Source organism: Andrena cerasifolii, chromosome 14 (genome assembly GCF_050908995.1).
Source record: "Andrena cerasifolii isolate SP2316 chromosome 14, iyAndCera1_principal, whole genome shotgun sequence".
NCBI classification, from domain to species: Eukaryota; Metazoa; Arthropoda; class Insecta; order Hymenoptera; family Andrenidae; genus Andrena; species Andrena cerasifolii.
In genome coordinates, this window is record NC_135131.1 from 2,988,853 (window position 1) to 3,004,024 (window position 15,172).

Genomic DNA, 15,172 nt, shown 5'->3' on the forward strand with positions numbered 1-15,172 from the left:
TAGACAAGCTGACGAAAGATACTCGTAGTAACTTGTAACCGTCGCTTCTCACAAGAGAAGACCGCGTCGTGTGAAAACTAACCTCAAAGTCAAATAGGCACTCCCACTTTTTCGCGTATAACTCCTAAAGTACAAGAGATAGAAACAAATGTTTCAGATAAAAGTTTATTAGTGCACTGAGCGCTGGAAACTTTCGGTATCAAAATTTTGAAAAAAGTTTTTTTTCGTCAGAAATATTATTTTCCAAATTCTATTCAAAATTTTGTTACCGCATGTTTGCAGCGCTTGTGGTACCATTAAACTTTTGTTCGAACACTTTTCTTCTGTCTCTTGTACTTTGAGAGTTACATGCGAAAACGTGTGAATGTCTAATTGACTTTGAGGTTAGTTTTCGTACCTTTAGTGGGCACGAGTGATACATACCGTTGTTCTTGCCCTGAGTCACTCTATAAACCCACAAAGTTGCCATCCAATCCGTGGGCGCTGGTTCGCGGTTCCCCTTGTCAGTCACCATGCAAATCACTCCGCTAAATTACGTGGCGACTGAGGATTGCCCCTCGACTGCAAAGGGTTAATAATATCGTAGCCACTGCTCAGACGTTACGTTCCGGGTAGATAACTAGGCTGTCACGATAAGGAAGTAGGAAATGCAGAAGGTGCAGCTAGCGAAGAATAAAGGTGGGGGGGCGCGGCTGTCGCTGACGGCCACCGCTAACATAACCTCGAACCGTCATGGAAGTCCGAACCCCGGCATGAACGATGCATTTGCTTATTTCCCGCAGAAACGTACGCGCAACAATGTTGCTCGTCCATGTCGGCCCAGAGGTAAATACCCTTCGTAATACCTATGGGGAGAGTTAAGAAATGATAACCTATCAGGGACATAATGAAATGCTGTGTACACGTGCATTTATAGAGGGTCATGTGCAACTTGCACGTACAGGTACATGTTCGCGCAGCTAACAGCAGGTTAGAAACATTCACTCTTGTTATTGATCACCGTAAATCCTGCGGCCACGCTTTTCAAAAGGGGCCCGCTGACTGACGAGGAGGGCGGGAGGGGCAAACGTCCACTGTACCGTGGTTAGCCGCCAGAATATTACTAGCAAAACTGCCTACCGAGTTTACTCTTTGCCTCGTGGGCCGATCAATAGCGACAATCTGCGGTGACCGTTGACGACGAAGGTCAATACCGGCTACCAGCTGGGGCCACGACGATGACGGGACCCTGGACCGCAACGATGACACCCATGAACTCGCTGGGTATAATAATCCGTAAATTACGTGCTCCCCAGGTCCCCATTCTCGCGCGAGGATTTCATCGTGATTGTGTTCAATGCAAAGGAATTAGTCTCCTTTCGACTCTCTTTATGCTATCTTGATTGATCCCTGACGGGAGATCTTCGGGCAAGTATCACGTAATCATACCACTTCCACTGGATAAAATCTCCGTGGAATGATCCAAGCGTGAAATATTCTGAACATTTCCGCTTCAGACTGAACCGCTCTGTTGTTTTATCCGTTCCGTCGCTGGCAGTGTTTGGGTAGATGGTTATGAAGAACGTGTTAGCTTTAGGTTCATCTATTCCGACGTCGAGGCTGTGCATCGCAGGTATGCCACTCGGTTAACGTGGATGAAACAGCGGACGATCGCGAAACTTTAACGCTTTAACGCTCTCGCGAAGTTACGTTGACTCGAAATTTCGGGAGCATCACCGAGATGTTCGTGGCTGGCGGCGGGGAATGAGGCGGAATCGGGACGACCATTGTGAGGGCGTGCTGCGAAATTCCAGCGGACGGTGAACACCGCAAACGTTCTAAGTAATTTTCTCGTCTTCAATATATCCTCACGCGATTAAAGTGCGAGTGGGATTAATTCTCGTCGGCGGGGGGCGTGTAACAGCTGCCTGACAGGGTTACGCAAAAACTTGGCGAACGTTGGGATAGAAATGGGGAAGCAAGAATAGAAGGGAAAGGAAAATAAAGTCCGTTTTAACGATGGAAGCATGACCGGCTTTTTAACTACTCACCTTAGAACTGACGGTTACAATTGTAGGAGGAGAATCGTTTTCTACGATGACTACTATTTAGTATGTCATGCTCCATTCTTTTGCGAAGAATGTCGCGCTGACTGCGCAAACAAGGCCTGAACGGCCCAGCGCGGCATTGTTCTTTCCACAAGCCTTTATCTAGCTTGCTAACGCGAGTCCACGGTCGTAATAGAACACACACTATTAACATATAATTATCAGTGCTGGCGAGTGTGCAAAGGGGTACATCATGGGCTTCCCGAGAGATATGCGCATTAGGAAGGGCTCTCCCACATTAAAGACGTCCTAATAAGCGAGCGAACTAGGATATTACTAGAGGATACTCTGGTATAGTTCTCGCGAGTGAAACTGAAGGGACTGGGAAAAGGAGAATTCTCAGCGTCACAGGTAAAACGAGTAACGCCTCGACAGAGAGTTATGCATACAATTTTCTTTTGCAAAATATTCACATCTATCATTCTTGTGAACAATTCTGTCAGAACTGGGAATTTTTACTTTTCTCCCACCTGCGTTAGTTTTGCTCTTAATATTTTGTAAAAAAATTCTATGAATAATTGTTTGTTGTAAATATAAATGTTTCCGAATGATTATGCATTGAGTATGGAACACAACGCTGTAAAAGTTTACGATCTAAACTATCGAATCTTGTTAAGGGGGTAGACTACTGTGACGGCCCGAAAAAATAGGTAATCTTCTGATGCAAATTGTAGAGAACCTAATCGATCGATTAAATTGCGGTTTAGCACTTGATTTTGGCATATTGTAAAGCATTAAAAACCATTATAAAAATTAAGAAAATATGTATAGATATATGTCACGAGGCGGTTCCGAACTGATGGTCTCTCTTAAACGGTGTACCTCCTAACTGAAATTTGGATTGTCTAAAACCAAAAAAACAAATGTTGTCTATTAAGTACAATGTTATACCAAAGCATTAACGGACCATTTTTTGGAAATTACTTTTTTACGGGAGTTACAGACGAATCGTTGCGAAAATCGGCATCCTTTTCTTCAACACGCTGCTATTCAGCGAATTTTCAAAATATTAGAAAACGGGTCCGTTAATGCTTAGGCATGACATTATACTTAATAGAAAACTTTTGTTTCTTTGTTTTAGACAATCCAAATTTGAGTGAGGTTGTACACTGTTTAAAAGAGACCATCAGTTCGGAGTCACCTCGTGACATATATTTATATACATTTTCTTAATTTTTATGATGGTTTTTAATACTTTACAATATGCCAAAATCAAGTGCTAAACCGCAATTTAATCTTCTGATTAGTTTCTCTACAATTTGTATCAGAAGATTACCTATTTTTTAGGGTCGCCACAGTAGTCTACCCCCTTAAGAGAAGCTAGAAGATTCATTCTCAAAGTACTCTTAAAACCTGTTGCCAGTAACTTACGTTGAATATGGATTCTTGATGAGTATGGTTGTGTAAATAAGTCCTACCGAAACATCTACCAGAGTTGAGTCAGATAAATGAATGTTCCTTGACTCGGTGAATTGAGGTTCACGTCTTTAACCCTTCTTCCACAGTGTAGCCATATCTTGATCCTCCGTAAGCAGAATACGTGTTTCCGTAATGGAATCTGTGCTTGAGGAAATTAAACGGTCTTGCACGCTGCTTTAAAGCGTGCTTCAACGCGCTGACGTAATACCAATAATCATAAATCACGCGTACACTGATCAGCGTCTTTTACATATAAAATTGCATATAGAAACTAATCAAGCATTTATCTATCTCCTTTATCTACTGTACATTACGCAATAGCTTCTATCCAGAAGGTAAGGAAAAATATACGGCAAAACCTACTTCAAGCTTAAACTACTCTAAACTCCATGTGCCGGCGATGCGCTGGCGATGATAACCGCGGCCATGTTAAGTACACGAAACAGATAGAAGTGGTTGAACCGTTAGGGTAGGCGAGTCACTAAAGACTTCGCGATACAAAGAAGATTAGAAATATGTTATTAGAAGAAGTACGTCTCTACCGATCCAATTACATCGCCCTGTAATTACGAAGCAGCGAAGTAGACAGGATCTTGGCCAGGTCGTAGGATGTTACGTCGAGGTGATTCAGAAGGGTGCTCCATTCGAGAAAACGCGCACGTTGCATCGAAATACGTTTCGCCGTCCGAGGGAGTCCGATCGCGAAGCTATCGCATAAATCTTGGCCCGCGGTAGACCTAAATAAATGAATCCCCCGGTGGCGGCCGATCATAACCATCCACCGCGGGGTATTTCCAGGGGGACGATCTGCAAACGACGTACGGGCAAGATCGAGCCAGAGCCGCGCCGACCCTTGGTACGGCCAGGTTGCCGAAAAATACCGAAACCTATATCGTTAATCAGGCAAAAATTCCCGCGGTTTACGCTGGCACGAGCGGAGAGCAGAGAGGAGCTTTGGGCAACTGCCAATCCAGCATCAAGGTGTACATCCGTAGCCAAGAACTGCCGCGAACGAGCGACGCCGCTTCCACGGGCCCCCTCGGCGAAATCGTGCATTTTTATTTGGCCCCCGCGCCTCCGAAATCCACGCGGCGCGCATCCCGTTACCGTGCACGCCCGGGGAGCAGAAATTTTTCCAACGTCGCACCCGGCAGCTCCCCTTTGAGAGGCCAGGGTCCATGGCGCGCACGCTCGGCCGTGTTTCACACGTTCCTGGCAACACGGAGGTTCGTTTAAAAAGGAGGAAGGAAGTTGGCGGCGGTGCACACGTACACCGGGCCCGTGGAACAACGTGGGGTAACGCGATCGCGATTTTCCGTGTTCGATTAGCCGGCGCGCTCTCCGTGCTGCGAGCTTGAGAGGTGAACGAGAGCCTCCCATATATCTGCCTCTGCATGCATCATCCGGCGAGAAAGAACGCGACGACGGGGGCGAAAAGAGGACGGGACGAGGCACGGAGGAGATGGGGTCGCTGAGGAAGGAGACCGTGGAGCCCTTCGGGAAGAAAGTGAAATACGTTACGATCTGTCTTGAGCCTCTCTTCCGCGGACGATACGTCGTGACTGCTCTCGATAATAGGACTCCTCGCGGTGGGTGGAATATAATACTGAACCAGGTGGAGGAGGGTAACCGGCGGAAGGGGAAGGGTGGGGCGAAGGGGGGGGGGTGGGGAGATCGAGGGGGGAGGGGAGGGAACGAGGAAGAGGAGAGAGACAGCAACAGGAGATGAGACGAAGCTTCCCTCTGGGTCCCGTTATTTCGCCAAGGTTCTTATTTACCTTTCTTTCCTCCGCCCGCTCTTCCTCCTCCACACATCGTATATTTTCGGGGGCGGAGGGCTCGATACCGACCTAACCACTTCGTGATCCACTGATCAGCCTCGCGACGAGCCGTGGAACCTGGTCTGCCGTGGAACTCCCTTGGAATGAGGATGCTGCGCCGTGTGTACCGAACGAGAGTGCCCTCGAAAGAATCCCACCATTCAAGCTAATGAAATGAGTTACGAAACTGGCATGATTTTTTACGATCAAATATACGGAATCGCGCGAACGAGGGAAACTTTTGATGAAACCAGATTTCCGCCAAAACTTTCTCACGTTTCCTTTTTCTGTCCTCCTCCTCCTCCTCCTCCTCCCCCCTCCGCCATTTCCCCTCCCCATCATGCTCTTAAAAACTCGTGGCAACTCGGTGTACAGTTAGCCAGCTTCTAATCTCGCAATTTACCTTGTCCAGCCGGCGGTGTTAACGAACGATCAGGCAGCAGCTCGCGAGCCTCGTTTCCTGATTTTCTTCGGGGTGCCATCCGTCACGCGCCCCTTAGGAACGGCTGAATTCATGCGATTCTACAAATGGTATCCTGTTACGTGGCACGCACCAGGAAAGCCGACACGGGGTCGGCGTTACGGGCACGTCGGCCCAATAGTTTCGGACATTCGATGTAGGCAGTGCTCGATAAATAGTCGGTGTATCCCGTGCACGCGAAACTCGTAAAGCAGAGCGTCACGGCCACGGGCGTGCGAAATTGATCGTCACTTGCCGCTGCAAAATCTGAAACGTAGCCGGGCCGTGTGTCGAGTTGAAATTAATAATGGAGACGATTCAATTTCAAGAACTCGGGTGCCACGGTTTACGTACGTGCACGGGTACGCGCGTGTACGGGTTTGTAGCCACGGTCTGGCGGGCGCATCTGACACGTGCTGAGAGCTTTACAGTTGAGGATATTCAGCGAGGCGGGTACTGACGTATTAGACACCTCGGCAGACTGGCCCGCGCGGAGGATGGCTCTTTAAACATTGATCTTAATAAAAACTGATACAGAGGAAAGGTGCATAACCGGAAATAGCTTGAGCATTGGTTTACAATGTCGGCTCTTTTTAGCCTCCTCAGTTTTTTACAGAGATACATGTACATTAGGGTGGCCCTTATTTATACGTGTCGAATTTTTTTTTGTATTCCCTTGTTCGCACCCCCTAGAACTGGGGGTAGGGGTAACTTTTGTTTGATCAAAAAATAGTCCTTGAAAAAATTTATTGCTATCAGATAACAGGGAAGGATGCCGATCAGGCCTTAAAGTTGAGAATTCATCAATAGTTTGGATTTAAGGAATTTCTCAAAAATGGTAAGCCCTATCGAAATTTTGTTCAAATAATATTAGAAGAGCATTCAATATTCTACAATTATTGTATATATAATTTTTTCGTGCTCCCAACCGTTTTTTAGATAATAGCGATTGAATATAGAAAGGTCCGCACTTCGCGCATCCCACCTGTACGGCGTGATGTATGGTCTATACGCGCGTAGCTGCAGACTTCTCTGCATTCAAACGCCAATGTCTAAAAACTGGTTGGATATACGAAAAAATTATATATACAGTAATTGTAGAAAATTGAATGCTCTGTTAATATACACCATTTTTTTTAAAGAAATTCTTCAAATTCATACCATTGATGAATTCTAAAGTTTAAGGCCTGGGCGGCACCCTTTCCTGTTGTCCGATTGCAATAATATTTTTCAGGGACTATGTTCGTATGAAATGGAACCATATTAGGGGGTGAGAGCAGGAGAAATCGCAAGCTGAAAATAAGGGCCACCCTAATGCAGACTGCCTAGTGGCAATACCATTGAACGCAGCTCTGGTTATACAACGAGCGCGTATCTAATGATTGAACACAGTATCCGCGCGTATAAAAGCAGAACCGAAGGATGTGTTAAAATCAGCAGACCTGCGGAAACAGATACTGGAGCAAGTATCCTCTGTTTAATCTCCAACTACAGAGAAGTTGCGCTAAAATCAATATACAGGGAATTGCAGAAGTAGCTCCCCAGCCGCGTATGGCAGACGGTCTACTTGGCAGACGCGAGCTGGAGTGCATATCGTCGAGCCCGATCACGTGGTACATTTAAAACGTACAGGAAATACGTGGCGTCGGGATCAGCCGCGGTGTTTCTCCCGTCAGGGCTTCCTGAATGCCGAGGGAAATAATTTTCCCATTCCGAAATAACCTCACCGTGAGGCGAATGGAAGAGGAAGCTTGGCCTGGGGTTGGCAAGAGTCTCGCCTCACGTTGGTTCAAAGTGCCCCCTAAACCACCCCCCTCCCCCTCTGCCTCCCGAACGTACGTGGTAACTTCCGTCGATTCGCGAATATCGTGAATTTGCAAGGCTCGCCAGCTGCGCGCTAGTTACTCGTCGAATCTACGATCCCACTCCGCCCCAGACCGTGCGCCAGATCCGCTATTATACACGCGCTGCTGCAGCGGACGAACCTTCATCGTTCCCGAGACGAGACGAGGGAGGTGCCCCGGCTATGGCCGGCCGGCTCTGCTCCCAACGAAATTGATGAAATGAAATTTCATGTTGGGAAACCCTCGATGAGGGTGTATGAATCGTAATTAGGCAACACATTGTTCACGGGCGTGATTATGGAAAACCCGTCGGTTAATAGGGCTGGGGGGGGGGGGGGCAGGGTAGCGGTGCGTGGGGGTAGTAGTAATGGAACGATGAAGGGAAAATCTAATTTTAAAGATTCCTGGCTGATGTGGCTCGGCGCTTTAACGCGGCCGCCAGTGTGCTGGTAATATAATAATATTAAATTACGTCCCAACGTTTTATACGCTGTAGAAGTTACGCTAATATCGGAGTGATTAACGTGCGTGCCAGGGCCTGCTATGACGTAGGGAAATTCCGAAAGGCCAGCGTAGCGTAAAATGAGAGAAGATGTGAGAAGAATTCTGGCTACCTTCGTCTACCGCCCCCGTTCCCCTCGGCTTTGACGTAGAATCCAAGTCGTATATCTTGGCCGTGCGTCGATGTTCTTCGATCGCGGGGAGAGCGCCAAGGGATGCCTCGCGGGGGAATGCTTATTGCTCATTACACGCGGCTTTCCTACGCTCGCGTAACTGGGGCCATTGCGGCGCGCGCTAAGGTTCGTCCCTTCTATCCGCGAGCGGATCAGGACATAAATTTCAGTTTGCCCGGGAACGCCTGATTTCGAGGCTCGCGATCGCCGGGGTAACAGTTGTTTGACTGATATAAACGTCCCTCTCGCTTGATGGACGTTTTACGATGCCTCGGTTATCCCGCGGATATCCATTAGCCCGCTGCCAATGGGCATACCGCGGGAACAAAACGTATTGGGAACGGAGGGCCAATGATTTCGCACGCAGGGGCCATTAATGTGTCGCGCGAGGCGGACGATCATCGCGCGAAAAAGATTAACGTATTAACAAAGACTGGTTTATGAGATTTTAGTCACGCCCGGCGCGGCCCGCGAGCTCGGTTAAACAGTAATACGGCGGATATGGATCGCCCGCGGAACAGAGGAACGAGTCGGATGAGGATGGAAAACGCGTGATACATAGGGCGAAAGGGTGGAGAGAGCGGTACATCCGCGGCTAATCGGTAATCTACTTTGAGTCTGAAATATAGAACATAAATTCCAGGCTGTATCAAAGGCCGGGCGCGAAAATTTAATGCCCCGATAAATTAGCATACTAACGAGGGGCGCCGGAAGAGGGACGAAGAGGCACGGAAAGAGCGGGCGGGTGGCGGAGAGAAAGAGGAACAGAGGCGTATTCACCCACCTCCCCAGCTATCTGGCCTCGGTCAGGTCGGTCGAGCAGCTTTTCCTGCGATAGTAATCAAGCAAAATATTGTGGCAACGGCCGCGGGCACTCCTGTCGAGGTTCTTGACTCTCCGGAGCATCCTAGGGTCCGTCGTACTGGTACCTCTGAAGATTACCGGATCTCCTCCTCTCCTTCTCCCTTCCTAACTTATCTTTCAGTATCCGCCCCCCACCTTCTTCTTCCGTTTCCCTTGCTATTTCTGCGGCCCGATCGTGAATAACTCGATAGTTTCGTTACTTACGGGGAAAGGTATCGCGGGACTAGGGGCCGCGAACAAAGGACAGCCCAGGACGAGAGGCGGGAGCGGATCGAAAGGGAGATCACGTAACAGGAGAAAAAAGGGTTGAGAAATAGGGAGAAAGGTTTAACGAGCGAGAAAGGGCGGGGATGGAGGTGGAGGGAGGAGGCTAGCTGGTTATCCGATTCTGTGCCACCATGCTAGCTGTCACGGTTCAGCTGCCATGGCTAAAAGTTAGGAGAAACTTCCTAATGTATGTGGGAGAGTCGGTCGGCCGGTGGCTTGCATCCGTTCTATGACCGGCCGGTCCAGGTCGTGGCCTGCCAACCCCCCCGGGTCCCCTTCCTTGCCCACTTTCCTGAGATCTCCCTTACATCTCAACGTCTCTTCCATGGCTTTTGTCTATTCCCTTTTCGCTCTGCCTCACGACCGTGCCCGGGTATCGATATGCGCGTCGCCCTACCGTGCCGTACGTGAACCCAATTGGTAACCCCCTAACCCTGTTTGAACGTGTTCCCCGGCTGCAGTCTGCATCCGCTGTACGTATCACTGTGCACTGTCGTCGAGTCCAACTGGCTCAGGAACGGAGGGCAGGGAAAAAGGTGGACGCCAGGGTGAGAGGCAACACAGCGGTGTTGTTAATGATACCGCTTGTCCTCCAGCGTATTAGACGAGCACAGACATGTACGCGTACACAGTTGCTAACTTTCTAATCTCCTTGGACCATGCTCACCGGCTGCAGTACATGCTCTGCGTAGGTATCCCAGCCAAGTTCAGCTGCCTCCTTTGTCACCATCGAGGCGCGCAAACGAGAGAGGCGAAGGAGAGGACCACGGCGGATAAGAGACACGGGGCAAGAGGTATTGCCCGAGCTTCTTCTTAGCTGCTATCGATTCCATTGGATCTAAGCACGTGTTTAGTCGACACTCGGCCCTTCTTTCTGCCGATTGCTCGATAATGAATGCAGGTGCCTGCAGTCCTATTTTCTCCTACTCCGCTCGCGGGGGGGGGGGGGGACAATGTGGCAGTGGAGGCACGCGAAGGGGGCATCCCACAATGCTACATACCGTGTCCTAAATAAAGAGAGGCCCGTTACATCTAACACGATGGCGACCTACCCGCGATTTGCAGGCTCCGATCTTCCCAGTGTCTTATATTCCCGGTGACTTGTGTTGTATGATAATAGCGAGCGATTAGATTGCTTGACAAGCAAGTGTTACACGGTATTATAGGTCGTGACATGCAATCCCTGCTCCTGGCATGGAGACCCACTCGGTACCTCTTTTGCGCCTCGACGTCTCTTGTACGGCTATCTCCAGAGTTCTCTCGAACGCTCACGACTGACCGTGTCCTTTGTTGCATTCAATTCGAGTTTACGCAAGGGTGAAAAGCTATCGACCAATATGGCACCGTATGCCACGTATGTCATCCATCTTTGTGCTCCGGAATAGTTGCCTGAGTGATGCACCAGATAAAGAAATGATAACTTGTGTAGAACCGTGAAGCAGTATCTGAGGAATATTCTTCGTGGTAGAAAGAGAATAGGGAAATGGAGGCGAATGGCGAAGACAGTAAAAGTCGCTCTTGCGAATTCTTAGTCATGCGGGAAGAACTATAGAATCGAAGGCGAATGAAGTCTCTTCGCAACTGAAGTCCTAATTTGCTTCTCTTTCTAATAGTTGGTCACTGAGAAACATATCTCTTATAGACCTTATAATTACAATAATAATACAGCAAGAGTCATGAAACTTTGGAAATTAGTTGGCAGAATTTTGTAAAATTCTCATCCAAGCACAAGCATGTTAAATATTAATAATTCTAATTGAATTCCTTTGACAATAATGAGTAATATCAGCCGTCAGCTGTTTTTGTAATGGAGAATGAATTCCCGCACTGAAGAATACTGCGTCATAAATCAACAGCTTTTATTTAATGCGTTTTTATTAAGCGGAGGGTCCATATTTTATAGTTCAACACCACCAGCGAGGAACGCGTGTCAGAAACAGGAGTTTCAGAAGTAAACACGTGATCAATTAAGAGCGAATGCTCCCCCATATTTGCTACTTTATTTCGCCCCTCGCTCCTCCACTTACACTTTACCCGCTATAGTAGTTAAAGCTAGCGAGAGTGCAGAAAGAAGTAAAAGGAGCATAGCGGGGGAAGAAGTTGTGAATCCTCCCGGTGGTCTACTTCTATTTCCATTTTTGATACGCAAGGATTTCTCTCCACCTGTAAGAAATCCAGCCGGGAAAGAAAAATTCCAGTTGGAGAGGAAATTTTCAGCTTTCACCTTTCTACGACTTTTTTATTTGTCTTCTTTGCAACAGACCCACTCAGAACGTACGACTTCGTGTGATTATCTAGATATGGGATTTTATTACGATTCTTGCTGGTGTCGTTCCCTCCTCCATTTTTTTTATCCTTCTTCTTTTACTGATCTCATCTCGCGCCCGCTCTGAACCAAACCGTTCCTTTCAGCCTGCAAGTTTATCGATGATCTCATCAGCGCAGGTGTGTCATTTGGTCGTGGGCGATCTACCGCTTCCACATTTCTGTAGTCATTTTTACCGCTCATAATATCGTATGGGCCATCGTTGAAACGAAACACCATAGTTTCTCGAGAACTGTTAGAAAATTACAAAAAAAAACGTCCCAGGGAGATGTTTTTTTGTTGGGGGAGGGGGGGGGGGCTGAAATTACGATCACTGTTAAATTTTTTAAGAAAGTCTGCTGCCAAATTTGCGTAGTGATGTAAAAACATCACTCACCGTGAAGACGCGACTTGTGAAGTGATTTTTTCACGAGTTCTGAAGTGATAAAGTTTACCTATTATAATTCCAATACCTGTACTTGGACTAATCTTTCTAATAACCTGCTTTTTACGATTAAATAAAAATCATTTCTCAAAAATACACCATTTAAATTTCGAAACTGCCTTATGATATTGACATTTGGTAGACAGTATTTGATTATTTTTATATTACAATTTATTGCTATATATATATAGTTTTGTTAGTAACAAATTTAATATAATAACTAATGTTGGTATAATACCAAAAATATAATTGTCATATGGGGAATTAAATATATATAAACTAATAGCATTTATTTCCCCATATGACAATTATATTTTTGGTATTATACCAACATTAGTTATTATATTAAATTTGTTACTAACAAAATTAGTTGATGAAAAAGTGTTGATCGGTTAATCAGTTTTCAACTGCAGAGCAGTTGCAATGATAAAAGCTTCGAACACACTTTTCTCTTTAAAAACAAGCATCCAGGTAACTATCTACATTGGGAACGTTCAAACTAGGAGAACGTTGATGTCAAGTTTACCATGGGAAGTTAGTTTACTGTTTAAGTTTGCCTTCCACACATTACTGTGTCTCATGCGTCGTGAATCTACTATTATCGAATCAAGCTATGTACATACGTCATACGTTTACCATGTTATATAGCTCTCAAATGTCAATGAGAATATTTCCCTGCCCTTCCAGTAATAGCAAGAGGATAGAATAATATCGTTCTACCGAAATAGCTCAAAGTGATCTCAAAGTTTTCAGAAAGGAAAGTAATTTTAACATTCCCCGTATTGCAACTTCCTACAGATTAATTAAGAACAGGTTAAATGTCCGCAATTTCCCTTCGTCAAACGAAAACTGTTGAAGCGAATTTGTATATTGAAATTTCCAAGTAATATTATAATCAAATGTATAGTATACATATCGTACTGCAATGATAATTCCACATTCTAGAAGAAATTGTTCAAGTAACAAAATCTCTTTTAAGTTGTATATATTATTACGTCATATTCAGTGGAATGAATATAAATTGAGCCAAGTTATGCAGAAACCTTCCAACCCTCAAAATGACAAAAAATTAGTTGAACACAGTACGGATCCCATAATTTGGTGATATTTATTTTACAAAAAATTACCGATTTAGAACAATTTTTACATTATACAATTATTAAAACTACCAACCCATAATGCATTGGAGAATTTAAAATAATATGAATTATACTACTCACTATTAAATAACCCAGTGAAAAACATTATAAAACAATAACAAGAAATAAAATACACTAATAGAAATAAAGCTACTTTTCATTAACAATTAAAATCTTCAAACGAAATTTACCAAATTTCAGACCATTAAGGATTACTAGTAACTCTCTGCATAACTTGGCCCAATTGGTCTTTTTTTCATGGCGCTACAGTAGCATTATTAAATGATTTTTGCAGGTATGCTCGTTAATAAACGTAGGCGAATCATTTCATTTACGACGGTCAGCGAAACAATAAAAACTACATGTTTCGTAGCTCACAAAACATAAATGCGTTTTCAATAAGTCTCAATTGCCTGGCGCAATGTATCTGCTGAACGCGGGCATAAAAAAACAAGTCCCTCATAAATGTTTCTCATCTGTCGTACCTACTGTTTTTCGCCTTATAAAGGCGAGAAGTGAAACGACGATGAATTTTCTCCACGCTTTGCCCCCTGTTGCTTACGATGTTTTAAGATGCAAAAACATGTACAGCTTATATGGTACACGTAGTTGTAGTACACGCGAGAATATCTTGCAAATTACATGCTGTTAGTGAAACTCGAAAAAGCTTACTTGTTTCCAATATTTTCGATTCTCCATGGGACCTTATTTGAATTGATCGAGCACTCACCTGCAACAAAAACATTAACAACAAGTAATGCATGTGTAATGTCGATAAAATACGTCTAATAGTATTTGACGAGTGAAAATTAATCATTTTGCTGTACCCTCTTACTGTAATGGAAAAGTATGTTTTATTAAATTATTTTGATTACTAAGTTGACGCTTGCTTTGCAAATATGTAGTCGTTTTTTCTTGCTACATTGATATTTATAACGGGTGTACGAAATTTATTAATTTAAAATAGAACTTGTTTATTTAACAATAGTTGGAGCACAGACAAATTTAACAGATTCAAAGCATGAAATATATCATTATTTGATACAATTCAATCACGTCACTCGGTTATACAAACTAATTCAATTCCAGCTTATAAATTCAGACATAAAATTTAATATATAAGCGGAGTTTCACATCAATTTTAATTGAAGTTTTTTGCAACGATTTATAATCACCTTCTTAAAGTTTCATACTACAATCTAATAAAAGTCTTTTACTGACATCAATTCACGCTCCGATTACGGGCAAGTACTGACGAACTCACAACCTGATAAATATATTAGTGAAGTTTAATCGGATTTCCAAGTTTTCGTCGAAACACTTCGTGTCTTTTTTATTCTTATTATTATATTTTTCTAAGAATATTATAACATCGAGCCGTGTAATCGTATCTTCCACCATATAACACGGCCCACGTCTGAAAGCCGCGAGGAACGTAGACGAAATATTTTGCAAGTAACACTGCACACAGCCCTGGACGTGGAAGTTAAATGAACCGAGGCTTGGGGGCGCGAAGGCGGACAAATAAAGCAGGCAAACGTGAAAAAGACTGAGGTCTGTTTGCGTTGTCAAAAATCAACACAAATTGAAATCACCGTCGACCTGTGTTGACTGGAGAAAATCGACTTTATCCGTCTTCAGCTAGTAGATTTTCCACCGTCTGTCGCGTTTCCCCCGATTGGACATTCCGCGAGAAGCGAATCGTCTCGAAATACGGAGAGATTTTCGAGAAATTTCATGGAAATTACTTTCATCTCTGGAAACGCTGGGTATACAATACACTCATAAATAATGCTCCATGAAAAGCATATTGGAAACTGAAATTGCAGTAACAAGACAACAAACAGA

At 44.8% G+C, this 15,172-nt stretch overlaps 2 protein-coding genes across 6 annotated transcripts in view; one reads left to right on the top strand and one right to left on the bottom strand.

The window, feature by feature from the left end:
* Window positions 1-15,172, bottom strand: part of Atg16 (Autophagy-related 16) — a 679,282-nt gene that overhangs the window by 180,035 nt on the left and 484,075 nt on the right. The window contains exons 9-10 of one of the 5 annotated variants that reach the window (XM_076826316.1): window positions 13,997-14,054; window positions 11,926-11,993 (exon numbers count right to left, since the gene is read on the bottom strand). The exons of 1 other annotated variant lie outside the window; for it this stretch is intronic. In XM_076826316.1, coding sequence (XP_076682431.1) covers window positions 11,941-11,993; window positions 13,997-14,054 — 111 coding nt within the window. In that variant the 3' untranslated portion in view covers window positions 11,926-11,940. Of the gene's footprint in view, window positions 1-11,918; window positions 11,994-13,996; window positions 14,055-15,172 lie in introns of those variants that run through there. 3 more of the 5 variants (XM_076826311.1, XM_076826319.1, XM_076826315.1) reach the window with 3 other exon arrangements.
* Neo (ZP and PAN domain-containing protein neyo) overlaps window positions 1-15,172 on the top strand; it is a 293,377-nt gene that overhangs the window by 101,986 nt on the left and 176,219 nt on the right. The window lies entirely within an intron of this gene.